This window comes from Geotrypetes seraphini, chromosome 7 (assembly GCF_902459505.1).
Source record: "Geotrypetes seraphini chromosome 7, aGeoSer1.1, whole genome shotgun sequence".
Lineage (NCBI taxonomy): Eukaryota > Metazoa > Chordata > Amphibia > Gymnophiona > Dermophiidae > Geotrypetes > Geotrypetes seraphini.
Window position 1 is genome coordinate 134748656 of NC_047090.1, and position 16460 is coordinate 134765115.

At 42.5% G+C, this 16460-nt stretch overlaps 1 protein-coding gene across 5 annotated transcripts in view; it reads right to left on the reverse strand.

Moving 5' to 3' along the window:
• NIN (ninein) overlaps positions 1 to 16460 on the reverse strand; it is a 263739-nt gene that overhangs the window by 98071 nt on the left and 149208 nt on the right. For 4 of the 5 annotated variants that reach the window (XM_033951532.1, XM_033951530.1, XM_033951531.1 and 1 more), the window contains exon 17: positions 3832 to 5952. The exons of the other annotated variant lie outside the window; for it this stretch is intronic. In XM_033951532.1, the coding sequence (XP_033807423.1) occupies positions 3832 to 5952 (2121 nt within the window). The remainder of the gene's footprint in view (positions 1 to 3831; positions 5953 to 16460) is intronic. 5 annotated transcript variants of the gene reach the window in all.

Below are 16460 nucleotides of genomic sequence, written 5' to 3' on the forward strand. Positions count from 1 at the left end.
GTATTAAGGCTATGGGTCTGTAGTTGGATGGTAGATCTGTTGCTACTTTTGGGTCTTTTATGATTGGGGTGATGATGATGTCACTTAGGTCTCATGGGAAAAGGCCATCTGTGAGCAGGGATTGTATCCATTGTATGAGGAGAGTGTGGAATTTTGGGCTGGAGGTTTTTAGTAGATATAGAGGACAATGGTTGAGGTCGCAGGCTGCATGGCTGTATTTTTTTGTAGAGTCTGTTTAGGTCGGACCATTGTATAGTGGTGAAGTCGGACCAGGTTCTGTCTGCTGCAGCCTATTCTTTTTCTGTGGGGAGCATTGAGATCTCATCAAGGTGGACTGGGGTTCCTGCGAAGGTTGTCCTGGCTATTGTAATTTTGTTTCTAAAGTATTCGGCCAGAAGGGTGGCTGAAAGGGGTGGAGTGTCGTTATTGGCCAGGAAGGGTTTAGCATCTTTTATTAATTGGAATAGTTTTTTTGTGTCTTGAACTTCTATGCCTAGTTGGTTGGTGTAGTATGTCCTCTTTTCTTTTAGCTTTTGCTTGTATTGTTGGATTAGTTTCTCCATGATGTTTTTGTGTGTTCTCAGTTACTTTTTCTCCATTTTCTTTCTAGTCTGTATTGTCTTTTGAGTAGGAGCAGTTTGTCTGATTGTCTGCTGATGTAAATTTCTGACCTTTGCAGCTAATCCTCAGTTTCTTTTTTACCAGTCTCCTCATGTTATCCTTTTTTTAAAAGTTAAATGCTATTGTATTGGATTTCCTGTGTATTTACCCCAGAGATTACATCAAATCTGAACATGTTATCACTACTGTTATCAAGTGGCCTCAGCACCATTATCTTCATGTACTCCACTAAGGACTAGGTTTAGTGGAATACATCTTGTTAGTTCCTGAACCAGCTGCTCCATAAAGCAGGTTTAAATGTGTGCACTGGCACTCACTTGCTACAGCGGCTGATTGTATGTGTTGATAATCTTTCATATATGGCATGTAATACTGAGTGGTTTTGTAATTAAGCTGGCCCGCTGGGAGGACGAGGCAGCCAGGAGAACTAGGCTGACCCGAACGGCGACGGCAGCTTGAGAGTATGCAGGCGACCACGAGCGGCAGTAGAGCGCGTTGGGAGCACAGTATGGCGGCCGCGAGACTTGCCTGCTGGATGACATCAGCTGTAAATTCACACGCCTAAGTTTGAGGCATGTGAATCTACAGCTCATGCCTTCTGTCGGGTAAGTCTCGTGGTCACCACGCTGTGTGATGCTATGATCCCGACGCTCTCTACTGCCTGCACTCTCCCGGATGCTGTCACCATTTGGGTCTGCCTAGTCCTCCCGGCTGCCTTCACTATTGAAGAGGTGATCTCTGTGATTATCAGTCACATCTAACTAATACATACTGGAAGAAAAATATAAATCACACAGCTGAACTCCTAAAGCAAGAAAGCACAGCTGGAATGGTTTGTAAACACAGAATCCCTGGGATGTATCTGGCTTCTGTCATTTGCACTTCAGTGCACATTTGTGTTAATCTGAGCTCATCCCAGACACACAGTTTTGCATTCCTAAACCTTCTACCTGACCAGAAAGTCAACTTAAGGTGGTTTTTAGTGTCAGCAATTGACTATTACCTCAATGTGATATGTTAAGTTAACATTTGGGAACCTGGGTTGGCCACTGCTGGAAGGAGGATACTGGGCTTGATGGACCTTCGGTCTGTCCCAGTATGGCAGCTGTTATGTTCTTATGTCAGGAGAGGTTGTAACCCTATACTTCTACTAAGGCTAAGGGGTGCTTTTATTAAGGTATGCATTTAGTGTGTGCTAAATCTGTTAGTGTACCTTAATAAAATGACCCCTAAATATCTTAATAAAAAATTCAGCCTGTGACTTAGCCTACGATTTAGATTTCAGCCCCTTATGTGATTGAGTTTAACACCCCTGCTGTACATCGTGATCTCACCTCAGCCATTGAGAGGGAAAATTTAATCACTTTGTATATCTTGATTATATATTTTTTAAAATTAGCATCTACTAGAATCCGTTACTCAAAAAAGAAAATAAGCAGATGTGATGCCTCATTTTGCATAGGATATATAGGTCAAAAAGGGATTTGCAAGCTGGGAAAATCTTTAGAGGAGCCAATTATGGACCTTACATTTTTGACTTTTTTTGAAGGTGGTTTTTAAGGCCAGAAGGATAAGCACAATTGTTCCTCACTCACATCCCAAATTCAAATAGTGGTTAGGAGTAATAATAGGGAAAGGTTTTGAAATACATATGTATTCCATTTCTAAAATTTAATAATTCTGCTTTTCTAGAATTGCTATTTACATGTCAAAATGCCGGCTAACTCATTTAAAATTACCTCCTACAAACATCAGTAATCCAATTCTTTCATGTCTACTCTCGGCACTTTGTAAATAAACACTTTGCAGCCTCCAAAGGAAACGTTTAGCCTCATTACACAGGCTGGCAATAACACCACTTAGTACAGCTCAACAATTCCAAACCAAAGCTCTCAGGGGAAAGCAGCAAATAAACTCCTTTCACTGTTATTTTGGAATTTACGCTGTTGTACTGCCCAGAAATATTCCCTTTCCTTTAAGCTAAAGGGCTGAAATATGCCAATACTGAACAATTTTTTTTAAATGATAAATTACCAGATTTATATTATTTTTTCTGAAATGTACTTCATGCGTCTTTATTATAGGTTTGCATTTGATGATATATAACAAGCAGCTTAGGGCAAAAAGTGAGCTGAAACCAAAACAAAACGTTATACCTGCAACACAGCTACACCTCAAATCTATGATGAAGGCTAAAATGGCAAGGGATCTTCTGCCTGCAGAAGAGACGGCTCAGGGAAGATACGATAGGAGGTCTATCTGCCTGCAGAAGAGAAGGCTCAGGGAAGATACGATAGGAGGTCTATAAGAAACTGAGTGCAGTGGAACAGGTAGATGTGAACCGCTTGTTTACCCTTTCCAAAATTCTAGGACTAGCATGCAATAAAACTACTAAGGGCTCCTTTTACAAAGGTGCGCTAGCGTTTTTAACGCACGCTAGCCAAAAAACTGCCGCCTGCTCAAGAGGAGGCGGTAGCGGATAGTGCACGCTATTCCGTGTGTTAAGGCCCTAGTGCGCCTTCGTAAAAGGAGCCCAAAGTAGTGGATTAAAACAAACTGGAGAAAACATTTCTTCACTCAGCGTATAATTGCCAGAGAACGTGTTGAAAACAGTTAGCTTAGCAGGGTTTAAAAAAAGGTTCAGATAACTTCCTAAAAGAAAAGTCCATAAGCCATTATTAAGATGGACTTGGGGAAATCCACTGCTTATTTCTAGGATAAACAGCATAAAATCTGTTTTACTCTTTTAGATCTTGCCAGGTACTTGTGACCTGGATTGGCCACTGCTGGAAACAGGATACTGAGTTTGACGGACCTTTCGATTTGTCCTAGTATGGCAACTCTTATGTTCTTACTATGGAACTATACCAGCAATGCTAGAGAGATTTTAAGTCAGGTTTTTCAAGGCAATGGTACGACTTTGCCTTCACATTGTATAAAGATTTTTGCCTAGCAAAAACAAAAGCAAGTCAAATTTATTAATTTGTATGGTGCACATGACAGTTCATGTACTACATGAATCTAGAACTTTGTCTTCTAGCAGAGGTTAATTTGCTTGTTAATGCCATATTATACAGAAAAATGGAGCAACTAGCAGTTATGCAGCCCTAGTGTGTTAGTTGCAAAAGCATAGCAAGCAGCAGTGCAGCTGAAGATAGGCATACATGAGCTGTACACAGATGTTCCATGGATGCTACAAGTGTACGTTACCTCAACACTTCAACTTTTTGTTGCAACTCGCTGCACTTGCTTTGCAAGCCAGATATCACTGTTACCGACTTCTTTTCAACATTCTCCACTTGGACGTTTGGGTTCTGTGGCTCGGCAAAAGTTGGCGCATCTTCTGTTAGCTCATCCAGCTTTCTATTTAGCTGTATTTCTAGTATACTTGATTCACACCTGCCATGCTTCTTTTTCCAATTCAGAAGAACTGCAACCCTTTCTTCCAGTTTTCTTAGCTGTTTTTGCAGGGTTAGTTTGTCATTTTGCATATCAGTCTTTTCATGGGCAGAAATATCACAGGTACTCTCCAGTTCTTTCACTTTTTCCCAAAGCTGTGAATTTTCTTGTCTGCATGTCTGATTCTTTTCCTGAACCTCTTCAAACAGAGTTTGCAATTTTGCATACCGTGGGACATATTCTTCCAGTTTTTTATTTTCTTGTATTAATTTTTTAATCTTTGACTTGAGATTCAAAATTTCAGTTCTGACTTCTTTGGGGAAATCCAAAGCTTTTGAATAGGCTGCTTCTTTCTCCGTCAGTTCTAGAATCTTTCCCTGAAACTGAGGTACAACATTTATGGCATCAGTGTTCGCTTGCTTAGGTTCTTTGCATATATTCTCAAGCTTAAGCATAGGCTCAATTATTTTCTCTGAATTTTGTATGTCAGAAACTTCAGAAGAGAAATTTCTATTTTTCTCAACAGCATCATTATACTTAAGTTCTATCAATTTTAAGTTTTCACGAAGACACACATTTTCTTTCTGCAGATCTTTGTATAATGTCTTAAGCTTGGAAATATTATCTGGGATTCCTTCAGGTTGATCCAGTTCTATTTGTTGCTCAGGGACCATACAGTTCATGCCTTTATTCTCCCCTGTCATGTGTTTACAATCCACACTTAATGTCTTTATATTTTCTTTAAGTTGGAAGACCTGATCCCTGAGGTCACTATTCTCTGCTTTAGTTTTTTCATAGGTCTTTTCAATCTTAGACAGAATCGCAACAGATTCTTCCAGCTCTTTAATTCTAGTCCTAAGTTCCAAAACAGAAATCAAGTCTTTTTGGTTTTCTGCATCTTGAAGAACTGCACCATGTATATTTTTTAGAGAACCACTATCTTCTGTTTGTTTTCTCTGCGTCTGTCTTGGAGAAACCTTGGTTTGTGCCAACACATGGCCAAGCAGTTCACTGCTAGCTCCATCCATATTAACCAATGCTGCAGGCTCTTGCTGCATCTCTTGCAGTCTCTGCTGTAAACCATAGATCTCTGACGCCATTTTCACATTCTCCTTCACAGCTTGCTCATGTACCTTTTGCAGATTTCTAAAAGTGTCCCTGTCCTGCTCCAGCTGCTGTATGTGATCTTGAAGCTCAGCAAGCTTAGACTTCATTTCCGAGTTCACTTTCATTAACGCGTTATAGTCAGCTTGCAATTTGGTCAGCATGAGCATCTCCTGCTGAAGTTCACTTATGGTGCTTTGAAGCTTGGAAATCTCCTGAGCCATCTCTGCTTTTTTTCTTTCAGCTCGCTCACATGTCTCTTTATACAAGCTCTCAGATGTAAGAAGCTTTGAAGTCAGGTCTCGCCTCATCTGCTCGTATTCCTTTTCTAAGGTTTCTAGCTTCTGGTGAGTGACAGCAGCTTTCCCCTCTGCTTCACACTGAAGTTGATCTCTCTCTTTTAGCTCCTCAAAGAGATCATTTTGCAGCTGAAGTATTCTATCAGATGCACTTTCTTCTTGCTTTCTTGCAGTGTTTTTCAAGTCTTGCAACTGTTCCTCGAGCTGCAGCTTTTCTGCAGTCAGCTTGTTCAAATACTCCTTGTGTTTTTTCTCCAGCAGTTCTTTTTCAGAGGCCTTTTCTTTTTCTAGTGTTTCCTTCAGTCTCTCTTGTGCTTCTACGCTCTCTTGAATGATTTCGTCTTTTTCGAATTGCCACTGAGATTTCTGCTCAAAGTGCTGCGCTGTCAGGTCGCACTGCTCTTCCTGGTAACATTCTTCCAGATGTCTTAGTGCTTCTTCATGCCTTCTCAAAGTAGCTTGGAGGTCAAAGGAAAACTGAACTTCAGCTTCAGACGTTCTTCTCTCATACTCTGTTTTCATTTTTTGCCTAAACATGGTTAATATATACCATTACTAAAATCTAGATCAAACTCAGAAGACATTATTTCTTAAAGACATAACAAAATGGCTACTTTAATGTCATCATTTTCTATCATTCCATTTAAATTAGTTGAAAGGGATTAAACCTATCAAAAATGGTTTAAAAAAACAATATTGTATAGAGGAAATACCTTTAATATAGCCAGCAATGTTTTGACTGGTGCAGGGGCCTAGCTTAGATTTTTAACATTCATTAGCCTTTTAAAACAGTTATTCTTAAAAATTTATATACAGTTTTTTCCTTTGCTACAGAACTGAAATTATAACCCTTTAAAGTTTAAACTAATCATAACATGAAATAAAAGTGATTGTATACCAAGTGTTAAAATCTGGAAATAAATCAGTTTATATAATATAGCACAGTGGTTCTCATTCTCAGCCCTGTCCTGGGGACCCCCAGCAAGTCAGGTTTTCAGCATATCCCTAATGAATATGCATGAAACATATTGCATGCATGTTTCCTCCATTATATGCAAATCTCTCACATGCATATTCAATAGGGATATCCTGAAAACCCGAATGGCTAGTAGAAGGATGAAAAAGTGGAGAAAACTGACTATGCAACTTGGGCCAGGAAAGGATAAATGTCGAAAGGGGAAGGGAAGAAAGGATGTTGTCTTTGATTTTGTGACCAGGTAGGGTTAAGCGTGAAACCAGACTTCAAAACCTCTTATGAGCTGGTTGGCTACATTAAATCGGATACTTAAGGAACTTTTTTTTATTCACTGCTGGTCATATTAGTCTAATTTTTAAAAGATTTCAATCAACTAGGTATGAACAAATTATTTTCATTGCTCTGTTAATATACAAGCATCTGTCAATGACAAAGCAATTGGACAGCCATTAATAAAAATCTCTTAAACTATGATAATTTTTATTGTTCAGGCTGAAGAGAATCTCACAAGATTAAGTTATTAAACCTTTCTATAGTTGTTAAATTATGGCAGCATTGATAGTATTTTACACCACAATGGGAGAGAGCCATGGTGGTGTTAAAAAAACCCCATTACATTTGCTCCCATCCCTCATATATATGCATTACTATCCCATGTTTTCAAAAGAAACTTTAACATGGCTGCTCCCAGTAGATTAGAGGAATTTGGGATAAAGATATTATCCAAAGCATAAGAATCAGGCCCTTATCTGCCATCATTTACTATGTTACTGTATTAAAGGGGCAATGGAATCTGAGATTAGATCTAGAATGAGGTTATATGGAGCTGAAATTCAGGGAAATGGCTTAGATGACAAAGATATTTACATTTAGGAATAACAAGATTATGGTAATTTATGGTAATTAATGAATGCAAATTTTTTTTATGCTTCCCATTGTCACAGTTGGAGACCACACTGTATGCTAATTTAATTCAGGCTGGAACAAAAGTGATATACCAATTCTGGAGGCTGCACCCTCAAAAATAAACAGGATGGAGCCAGTCCAGAGGAAGGCTACTAAAATGGTCGGTGGTCTTTGTCATAAGGCGTATGGGAAGCGACTTAAAGATCTCAATATGTATACTTTGGAGGAAAGGCGGCGAGGGGAGATATGATAGAGACTTTTAAATACCTGCATGGCATAAATGCGCATAAGGCAAGTCTTTAATTTGAAAGGAAGCTCCGAAATGAGGGGGGCATAGGATGAAGTTAAGAGGTGATAGGATCAGGAGTAATCTAAGGAAATACTTTTTCACAGAAAGGGTGGTAGATGCGTGGAATAGTCTCCCAGTAGAGGTGGTGGAGATAAAAACTGTGTCTGAATTCAAGAAAGCATGAGACAGGCACGTGGGATTTCTTAGGGAGAAGAGGAGATAGTGGATGCTATGGATGGGCAGACTAGATGGGCCATCATATTTCTATTTTCTTGAATGGAAATTGTTTTTTAAATTTAGATTATTAAGTGGATAATTAATAAATTAAGCGGCTTACAATAAAAACATTCATAATCATAAAATGGACAAGAAACAATTGTCTAAATATAAACAATAGAGTTATTACAAGAAAAGTCCTCTTAAGCCATTTCTATGAACAATGTAAAACATTGAAGGTGGACAAAGCTATTGGCCCAGATAGGATCCATCCCAGGATATTAAGGGAGCTCAGAGGTTCTGGCAGGTCCTCAAAGATTTGATTAATAAATTCTTGGGGACAGGAGATCTTTTATGAGGTTGGAGAATGGGATGTGGTCCCTCTTCACAAAAGTGGTCACAGATATGAAGAGGGAAACTACAGGCTGGTAAGCCTCACTTCAGTTATTGGAAAAATAATAGAAGAGTTGATGAAGGAAAGGATAGTGAATTTCCTAGAATCCAAGGCAACATGGTTTTACTAAAGGTAATCCTCAATCCTTGACAAAAATGTACATAAACCAAAAACAAATCCAGATACTCAGAAAAGGATTATAGTATGACTAGTAATGTTAAACGAAAGAAAAAGAACTCAGAAATCCACACCAAAGATCATTACAATCTCAATTGGCTTAAATGTGGAAAGAGGTTTTCTTTCATCGATCCTTAAAACACCTTCAGAATAAATTGATGGTTTGCACAAACTGACAATCTTATTTTCTTTTTTTGGTTTTACTATAAATACTTTTAAATGATCCCATAAAAATCTACATAATTTACTACCAAACACCTCATGCAGATGTAAAGGAAAATGTACCCATAGTGAGTAAAGCTATTATGCAAAAATGTTACTCATAATGAGGAACGCACATCTTGCATGGAACACCAAAATTTGTATGTCAAAATCTCATTCTTGCATGATGCACATAATTTTTTTTTAAATCATAAACTCTCAAAATTTTCTTCTGACAGACCCTGTTTCGCCCGAACCACTGGGCTTTATCAAGGAGGCAGCCGGGGTTCTAGTGCATCAACTGCAGAAGTCTCAAGTGCTTCAAACTTCAAATGCCAAATGAATTCTTTGACTGAGCAACCAAAGAACTGGATTGAGGATGTGAACTAGATGTAATTTACTTAGATTTCAGCAAAGCCTTTGACACGGTTCCTCATAGGCGGCTCTTGAATAAGCTTGATAGGCTAAAGTTAAGACCTAAAGTGGTGAACTGGATTAGAAACTGGTTGATGGAGTGTGTGGTGCAGCGGTTGAAGCTACAGCCTCGGCACCCTGGGGTTGTGGGTTCAAACCCCGCGCTGCTCCTTGTGACCCTGGGCAAGTCACTCAGTCCTCCATAGCCTCAGGTACGCTAGATAGTTTGTGAGCCCACCGGGACAGGTAGGGAAAAATACTTGAGTACCTGATTGTAAAACCGCTTAGATAATCTTGATAGGCGGTATATAAAAACCTAATAAACTTGGGAACTTGGACAGACCGCCAGAGGGTAGTGGTTAATGGAATTCACTTGAAGGAAGGAAAGGTAAGTAGTGGAGTGCCTCAAAGATTGGTGCTGGGGGCCAATTCTGTTCAATATGTTTGTGAGAAACATTGCTGGAGGGTTAGAAGGTAAGATTTGCCTTTTTACAGATGATAGCAAGATTTGAAACAGAGTGAATGCCCCAGAGGGAGTGGAAAATATGAAAAAGGATTTGCAGAAGTTAGAAGAATGGTCTAATGTTTGGCAACTAAAATTCAGTGGAAAGAGGTGTAGAGTGATGCATTTGGGGAGTAGAAATCCAAAAGATCCGTATGTGCTAGGAGGCGATAGGCTGATATGCACGGAGGGGGAAAGGAACCTTGTGTCTGAGTATCTGAAGGCGATGAAGCAGTGTGACAAGGTGGTGGCTGTAGCCAGAAGGATGCTAAGTTGTGTAGAGAGGCATAACAAGTAGAAGAAAGGAGGCATTGATGCTCCTGGTCAATCAGTGCTACTTGTAACAGAGCTTAAGGAAAGTAGAAATACCAGATATGCCTTTCCCACATACTAGAAATGAAAGACCCCAAAAATTTCACGACTAAGACTGCATCTTAACCACCAATTACACACTGAACTGGAACTAACCAAAATACAATGCAGTCAATGGTTTCCTACATACATACAGGACGGGACCCTGGAATCATCTGCTGCTTCTAAAGGAAAGAAAATGATCAGGTAAGACAATTTTTCCTTCCTTAGCGCATGCAGCAAATGAATCCAGAGACTAGTGGGATGTAGTAAAGCAGTCCTTACTAGTGAGGAAAACAGAAACCACCCCGTGAAAACCAAAGCCTCACACCCAAAAGACATGCAACATTGGATGAAGTGATGAGATATGAGGGAAAGCATAAAAAGTATGATAGGTACAGCCTAACTAGCAAGGCTCTAGCTCATGGGACATCATAGACATGAAAGGAAAATGCTCATGACTCAATTGAAGGGCCATGTTAAACTATCAAGCTTCAGACACCTCCAGAAGAGGAGGTTTGCATAAGGAAAGATACCAACGAAGTGGTCAAATGAAATACAGTCTAATAGGTTCATATAAAGTACCGCAGAAGGAGGTACCATCAAGAGCCTGAATTAAGCTGAAAGAAAGCAATCAGGCAAAGCTACCAGAGCCATGTAGCCAACAACTATTGCCAGAGTCCTAGAGAAGGCTGATGAGCTTGGGTCTGGAAGCAGCTAAGGAATCCTGCATGGAAGGCAAGGAACCAAACAATCTTAATGGAGATTAGATAGCAACACAATTGAGAAGCAAAGTTAGCGCCAGACAAACTTCTATGGTCTATGCCCAGAGCTTGGTAGACCACCACCGTATACCCCAAATATGGCAAGGACAAATCAAGATCCAGGATGCATATTCGAAAGATTAACATATCTTATGAGTTTATCTTGCTAGTCGGACTGGATGGAACGTGCAGGTCTTTATTTGCCATCCTCATCTATATACTATCTTAATATGGTGTTGTGATAGGTAAAGCTATGCAGATAACAGTTGAAGCAGACACAAAACATACAGTAGATAAGGAGATAAGGTGGCAAAAATGGTTCCTGGAATTGTACACAGCCAGAGTTCTAGAGAGGAAGGAGTGCTAGGTACAGAAAATAGTTGTAGCAAACGCATCCAGTATTACAGCAGCTGAAGAACAGCCTACTGTTCTCAAAAGAATAGGTTGCGGCCCCTTGCGCCAAACAGGCCACTACTGTATCTGCAGTAGAACCAAGACGACTGCAAATCAGTTGCTCAGATATGCCTGTGACCCCACCTATACAGACACTTCATATCCCCTGTTTGTGAAGTCATCTGCTGTTGATATGTCTAAAGCCACTTTGGTGAAAAGCACCAATAAGAACATAAGAAGATGCCTCCGCTGGGTCAGACCAGAGATCCATCGCTCCCAGCAGTCTGCTCCCGCGGCGGTCCATCAGGTCCATGACCTGTAAGATGATCCTTGTCTAAACCCTTTAATCCCCCTTTTCCTTATATCTATACCCTTTCATAGCCTATCTCTACCTCTATCTATATCCCTCAATCCCCGTATCCTTCAGGAATTTATCCAATCCTTCTTTGAAACCCGGTAGTGTACTCTGTCCTATCACAACCTCCGGAAGCGCATTCCAGGTATCCACCACCCTCTGAGTGAAAAAGAATTTCCTAGCATTGGTTCTAAACCTGTCCCCTTTCAATTTCTCCGAGTGGCCCCTTGTTCTTGTGGTTCCCAATAGACTGAAGAATCTGTCCCTTTCTACCTTCTCTATGCCTTTCATGATCTTGAAAGTCTCTATCATGTCTCCTCTGAGTCTCCGCTTTTCCAGGGAGAAGAACCCCAGCCTTTCTAACCTGTCTGCATATGAAAGGTTTTCCATACCTTTTATCATTTTCGTCGCTCTTCTCTGAACCCTCTCAAGTATCACCATGTCCTTCTTGAGGTACGGTGACCAGTATTGGACACAGTAATCCAGATGCTGGCGCACCATCGTGCGATACAGCGGCATGATGACCTCCTTCGACCTTGTTGTAATACCCTTCTTAATAATACCCAACATTCGGTTTGCTTTCTTTGAGGCTGCTGCACATTGTGCCATTGATTTCATTGTTGCATCCACCAGTACACCCAAGTCTTTTTCAAGGTTACTTTCCCCTAGCACTGATCCCCCTCATTTTGTAGCTGAACATCAGGTTCTTTTTCCCTATATGCATGACCTTGCATTTCTCTATATTAAAGTTTCATTTGCCATTTATTTGCCCACTCTTCCAGTTTGTTTAGGTCTCTTTGTAGGTCTTCACATTCTTCCGCGGTTCTAACCCTGTTACAGAGTTTGGTGTCATCCGCAAATTTTATAACTTCATCCCCGTTTCCAGGTCATTTATAAATACATTGAACAGCAGCAGTCCGAGCACTGACCCCTGCGGAACACCGCTCGTGACCCTCCTCCAGTCTGAGTAGTGGCCCTTCACTCCAACCCTTTGCTTTCTGCCTGTCAACCAGTGTTTAATCCATCTGTATATGTCCCCTTCCACCCCGTGGTTCCACAGCTTCCTAAGTAGCCGCTAATGAGTTACCTTGTCAAAGGCTTTTTGGAAGTCGAGATAAATGATGTCTTTGGGTTCCCCTTTGTCCATCTGGCTGTTTATCCCTTCAAAGAAGTGCAGTAAGTTCGTTTGGCATTATCTTCCCTTGCAGAAGCTATGCTGGCTTGTTTTCAGTTGTCCATTTTTTTCTATGTGCTCACAGATGCTGTCTTTTATCAGTGCTTCTACCATCTTGCCCGGAACTGAAGTCAAGCTTACCAGCCTGTATTCCCTGGGTCACCCCTCGATCCCTTTTTGAAGATAGGTGTGACATTTGCTATTTTCCAGTCCTCTGGGATCTCCCCAGTTTTCAAGGATAGGTTACAAATTTGTCAGAGTGTTTCCGCTATCTCGTTTCTTAGTTCTTTTAGTACCCTTGGGTGTATTCCGTCCGGGCCTGGTGATTTGTCACTCTTCAATCTATCTATCTGTTTGAGGACATCCTCATGGCTTACCTCTAATTGCAACAGTTTTTCTTCTTGATCTCCACTTATGATCTCTTCGGGTTCTGGTACATTGGATGTGTCCTCACTCGAAGGCAGACGAGAAGAACTTGTCAGCTACCTCTTTTTCCTCCTTTACCACTCCCTTTCTGTCTCCATCATCCAAAGGTCCTACTTCCTCCCTCACCGGTTGCTTCCCTTTAACGTATCTGAAGAATGTTTTGAAGTTTCTTGCTTCCCCAGCCAACCTCTCTTCGTATTCTCTTTTTGCTTTCCTAACCACTCGGTGGCATTCTTTTTGGGGGTTTTTGTGTTCCTTCCAGTTCTCCCCGGTTTGGTCCTTTTTCCATTTTCAGAACGATTTTTTCTTATCACCTATCACTTTCTTCACTTCATTTGTTATCCATACCGGGTCTTTTGTTCGATTATTTTTGCACCCTTTCCTGAACTGGGGATGTACAGGTTTTGTGCTTCTTGCACCGTGTCCTTGAATAGGGATCAGGCTTTCTCTACGGTCTCCATCCTTTTTGAGCTGTTTTTGAGCTTTTCTCACCATTGCTCTCATAGCATCATAGTTCCCTTTCTTGAAGTTGAGCATTGTCGCTGTGGTTCTCTTCACTTTTGTTGTTCCTACTTCTAATTTGTATTGGATCATGTTGTGATCACTGTTTCCTAGTGGTCCTACTACTTCCACATTCTTTGCAGGTCCCCCTAGCCCGTTGAGGATTAGGTCGAGTGTGGCATCCCCTCGTGTTGATTCCTTGACAAGCTGTTCCATGAAGCAGTCCCTCACAGCCTCTAGGAATTCTGCTTCCCTCGCACAGTTGGAGTTTCCAATACTCCAGTCTATCTTGGGGTAGTTAAAATCCCCCATTACCATCACACTTCCGCTTTGGCATTTCCTCCTCAATTCTGCTTCCAGTTCTTTGTCGTTTGCTTCTGTTTGTCCAGGTGGGCGATAAAACAGTCCCAATTTTATGTCAGCTCCATTTCTTCCCGGTAGTTTGACCCATAATGATTCCAATCCTTCCGCCTTTGCTGCCGTATCCATTCCGGTTGAGTGAATGGTGTCCTTTAAATATAGTGCTATTCCTCCACCCTTCTTGTGAGTCCTGCCTCTATAGAGTTTGTACCCTGGCAGTGCTACGTCCCATTTCTTTTCCTCAGTCCACCATGTTTCCGTGATTCCAATGATGTCTAGGTCCTCTTTTTTGGCCGTGACTTCCAGTTCTCCCATTTTGGTCCTTAAGCTCCTTGCATTTGCGTACAAGCAATTTAAGTCCTGGTTTTTCTTTTTCCTGCTGTTTTTCCTTGCGATTTGCACCTCTTGCCGTCCCCCTCATGGGCTGCCAGCCCCTGAATTCTGTTGCATTCTTCCTTTTCCTGTGGTGCGTCTTTTTCGTCCTCAACCTGTTTTCTCATTTCCACCTGCTCCTCTAGCTCCTGCTGTTTGCTCTTCTTTTTGTTCTCCAGTCTCTCTTGATCCTTGGACTCCTGTAGTTTGTCTTTTGTTTCTTCCCAGCATTTTTCCCGCTCAGTATCTTCATTGGATACTCCTGTCCGAACCGTCGACGTTAGGTCGACTGTCGGCTTTCCCCTTCTCAGTTTAAAGCCTTCTCTATTCCTTTCCTGACGTTGTTCGCCAGCAGTCTCGTTCCTGCTGTGCTCAGGTGTTGTCCATCCCTCCTGAATAACTTGTTCTTCCCCCAAAAAGTTGTCCAGTTTTTTACAAAGTGGAAACCTTCCTCTTCACACCATCTCCTCAGCCATGCGTTTATTGCTTATAGCTCGGACTGCCTCTTCACATTTGCCCTCGGTACTGGCAGGATCTCTGAGAATGCTATCTTCTGTGTCCTCGGCTTCAGTTTCCTTCCCAGGATCTTGAACTGCTCAGTTAGTGTAGTCCTGCTGTAATTTCTTCTGTTGACATCATTGGTTCCAACGTGGATCATCACTACTGTCTCTTCCATCTTGGCTCCTTCCAGGATCCTCTCGATTCTGCGGTGATGTCCTTCGTTCTTGCCCCTGGGAGACATGTCACTAGCCAGTCTTCTCTCCCTCCTGCTACGTGACTGTCCATTTCTCTCAGGATTGAGTCTCCCACTATGATTGCAGATTTCCCCTTCTTCAGCTTCCTCCTTGGTCTCAAAGTCTGTATCCTCGGTGTGGTTCAGTACTTCTCCCTCAGGGTTCTGGTGAGTCTTTGCTCGAGAGGAGTGACATGATCGAGACATTCAAGTATCTCACGGGCCGCACCGAGATGGAAGAAGATATCTTCTTTTTCAAGGGTCCCGCGGCAACAAGGGGGCATCCGTGGAAAATCAGGGGTGGGAAACTGCACGGTGACACCAGGAAATTCTTTTTCACTGAAAGGGTGGTTGATCGCTGGAATAGTCTTCCACTTCAGGTTATTGAGGCCAGCAGCGTGCCTGATTTTAAGGCCAAATGGGATGGACACGTGGGATCTATTCACAGAGAAAGGTCATTGGGGTGGGCAGACTAGAAGGGCCGTGGCCCTTATCTTCCGTCTATTTCTATGTTTCTATGATTCTTCCATAAGATCCTTCATCCTTGGTGTCTGGTTGTTTCAGTCTTCCATCTGTTAGTTCCTGTCCGCGTTGCTGATGGTCCTGTTCCTCCACCCTCCTGTAGGCCTCCTCGATGAATCTCTCGAGCTCCCTTACTTGCTCCTCAATGTGGCACTCTTGTGGGGTCCTCAGTTGTCCTGTACGGTTCTTCCGAGATGCGGAGTCCCTCCAGCTCCTGGACCCTGTCCTGTAGTCTACCGACCTCCTTCCTCAGGCTTTCCAGTTCCTGACACCGACTGCATATGTATGCCTGCCTTCCCAAGGGGAGGTAGTCATACATATGGCACTCCGTGCAGTAGACTGGGAAGCTCTTCTGGGTTCCTGCTGCTTCCATTTCTCTTTCTGGTCTCTTGGTGCGTGGTGTGCGAAAGTGGTCCCTGCTGTGCAGCTGGCTGAAAGAAGAGAGAAAGAAAGAGAATGAGAGAAGAAAGAAGTACTTGTGACTTACTTTCTAGGTTAATCTGCTGGGTGGCCTGGTGTCCTGGCTCCATCCTAGGCTCCTTCGCAAAGGTGCTCTCGCTAAGGCGAGCGCTTTTGCCGCTCGCCTTAGTCGCGCCGTTGGCTCCCCCCCTTTTAAGGGGGAGTCCGGGCAATGACTCGGTCGCTGACGCGGTGCGGGTGGGCGGAGCTACACCCGCTGCCCGCTCCTCTTCTGGCTTCCTCCTTCCTCCTTGCCGGCTCGTTGGTTACTCCTCTTATCCCTTCTGCCTCTCTCCGGCTCTTATCAGTCTTCTCCTGCCTCCAGCTCCCAACTGAGCTCTGTCACGCGCCGCGGCTCCCCTCCTTTAAGGGGGAGTCCGGGCGATGACTCGGTCACTGACGCGGTGTGGGTGGGCAGAGCTAACTCTCGCCCGCTGCCCGCTCCTCTTCTGGCTTCCTCCTTCCTGGCTCGTTGGTTACTCCTCTTCTCCCTTCTGCCTCTCTCCGGCTCTTCTCAGTCTTCTCCTGCCTCCAGCTCCCAACTGAGAGCCC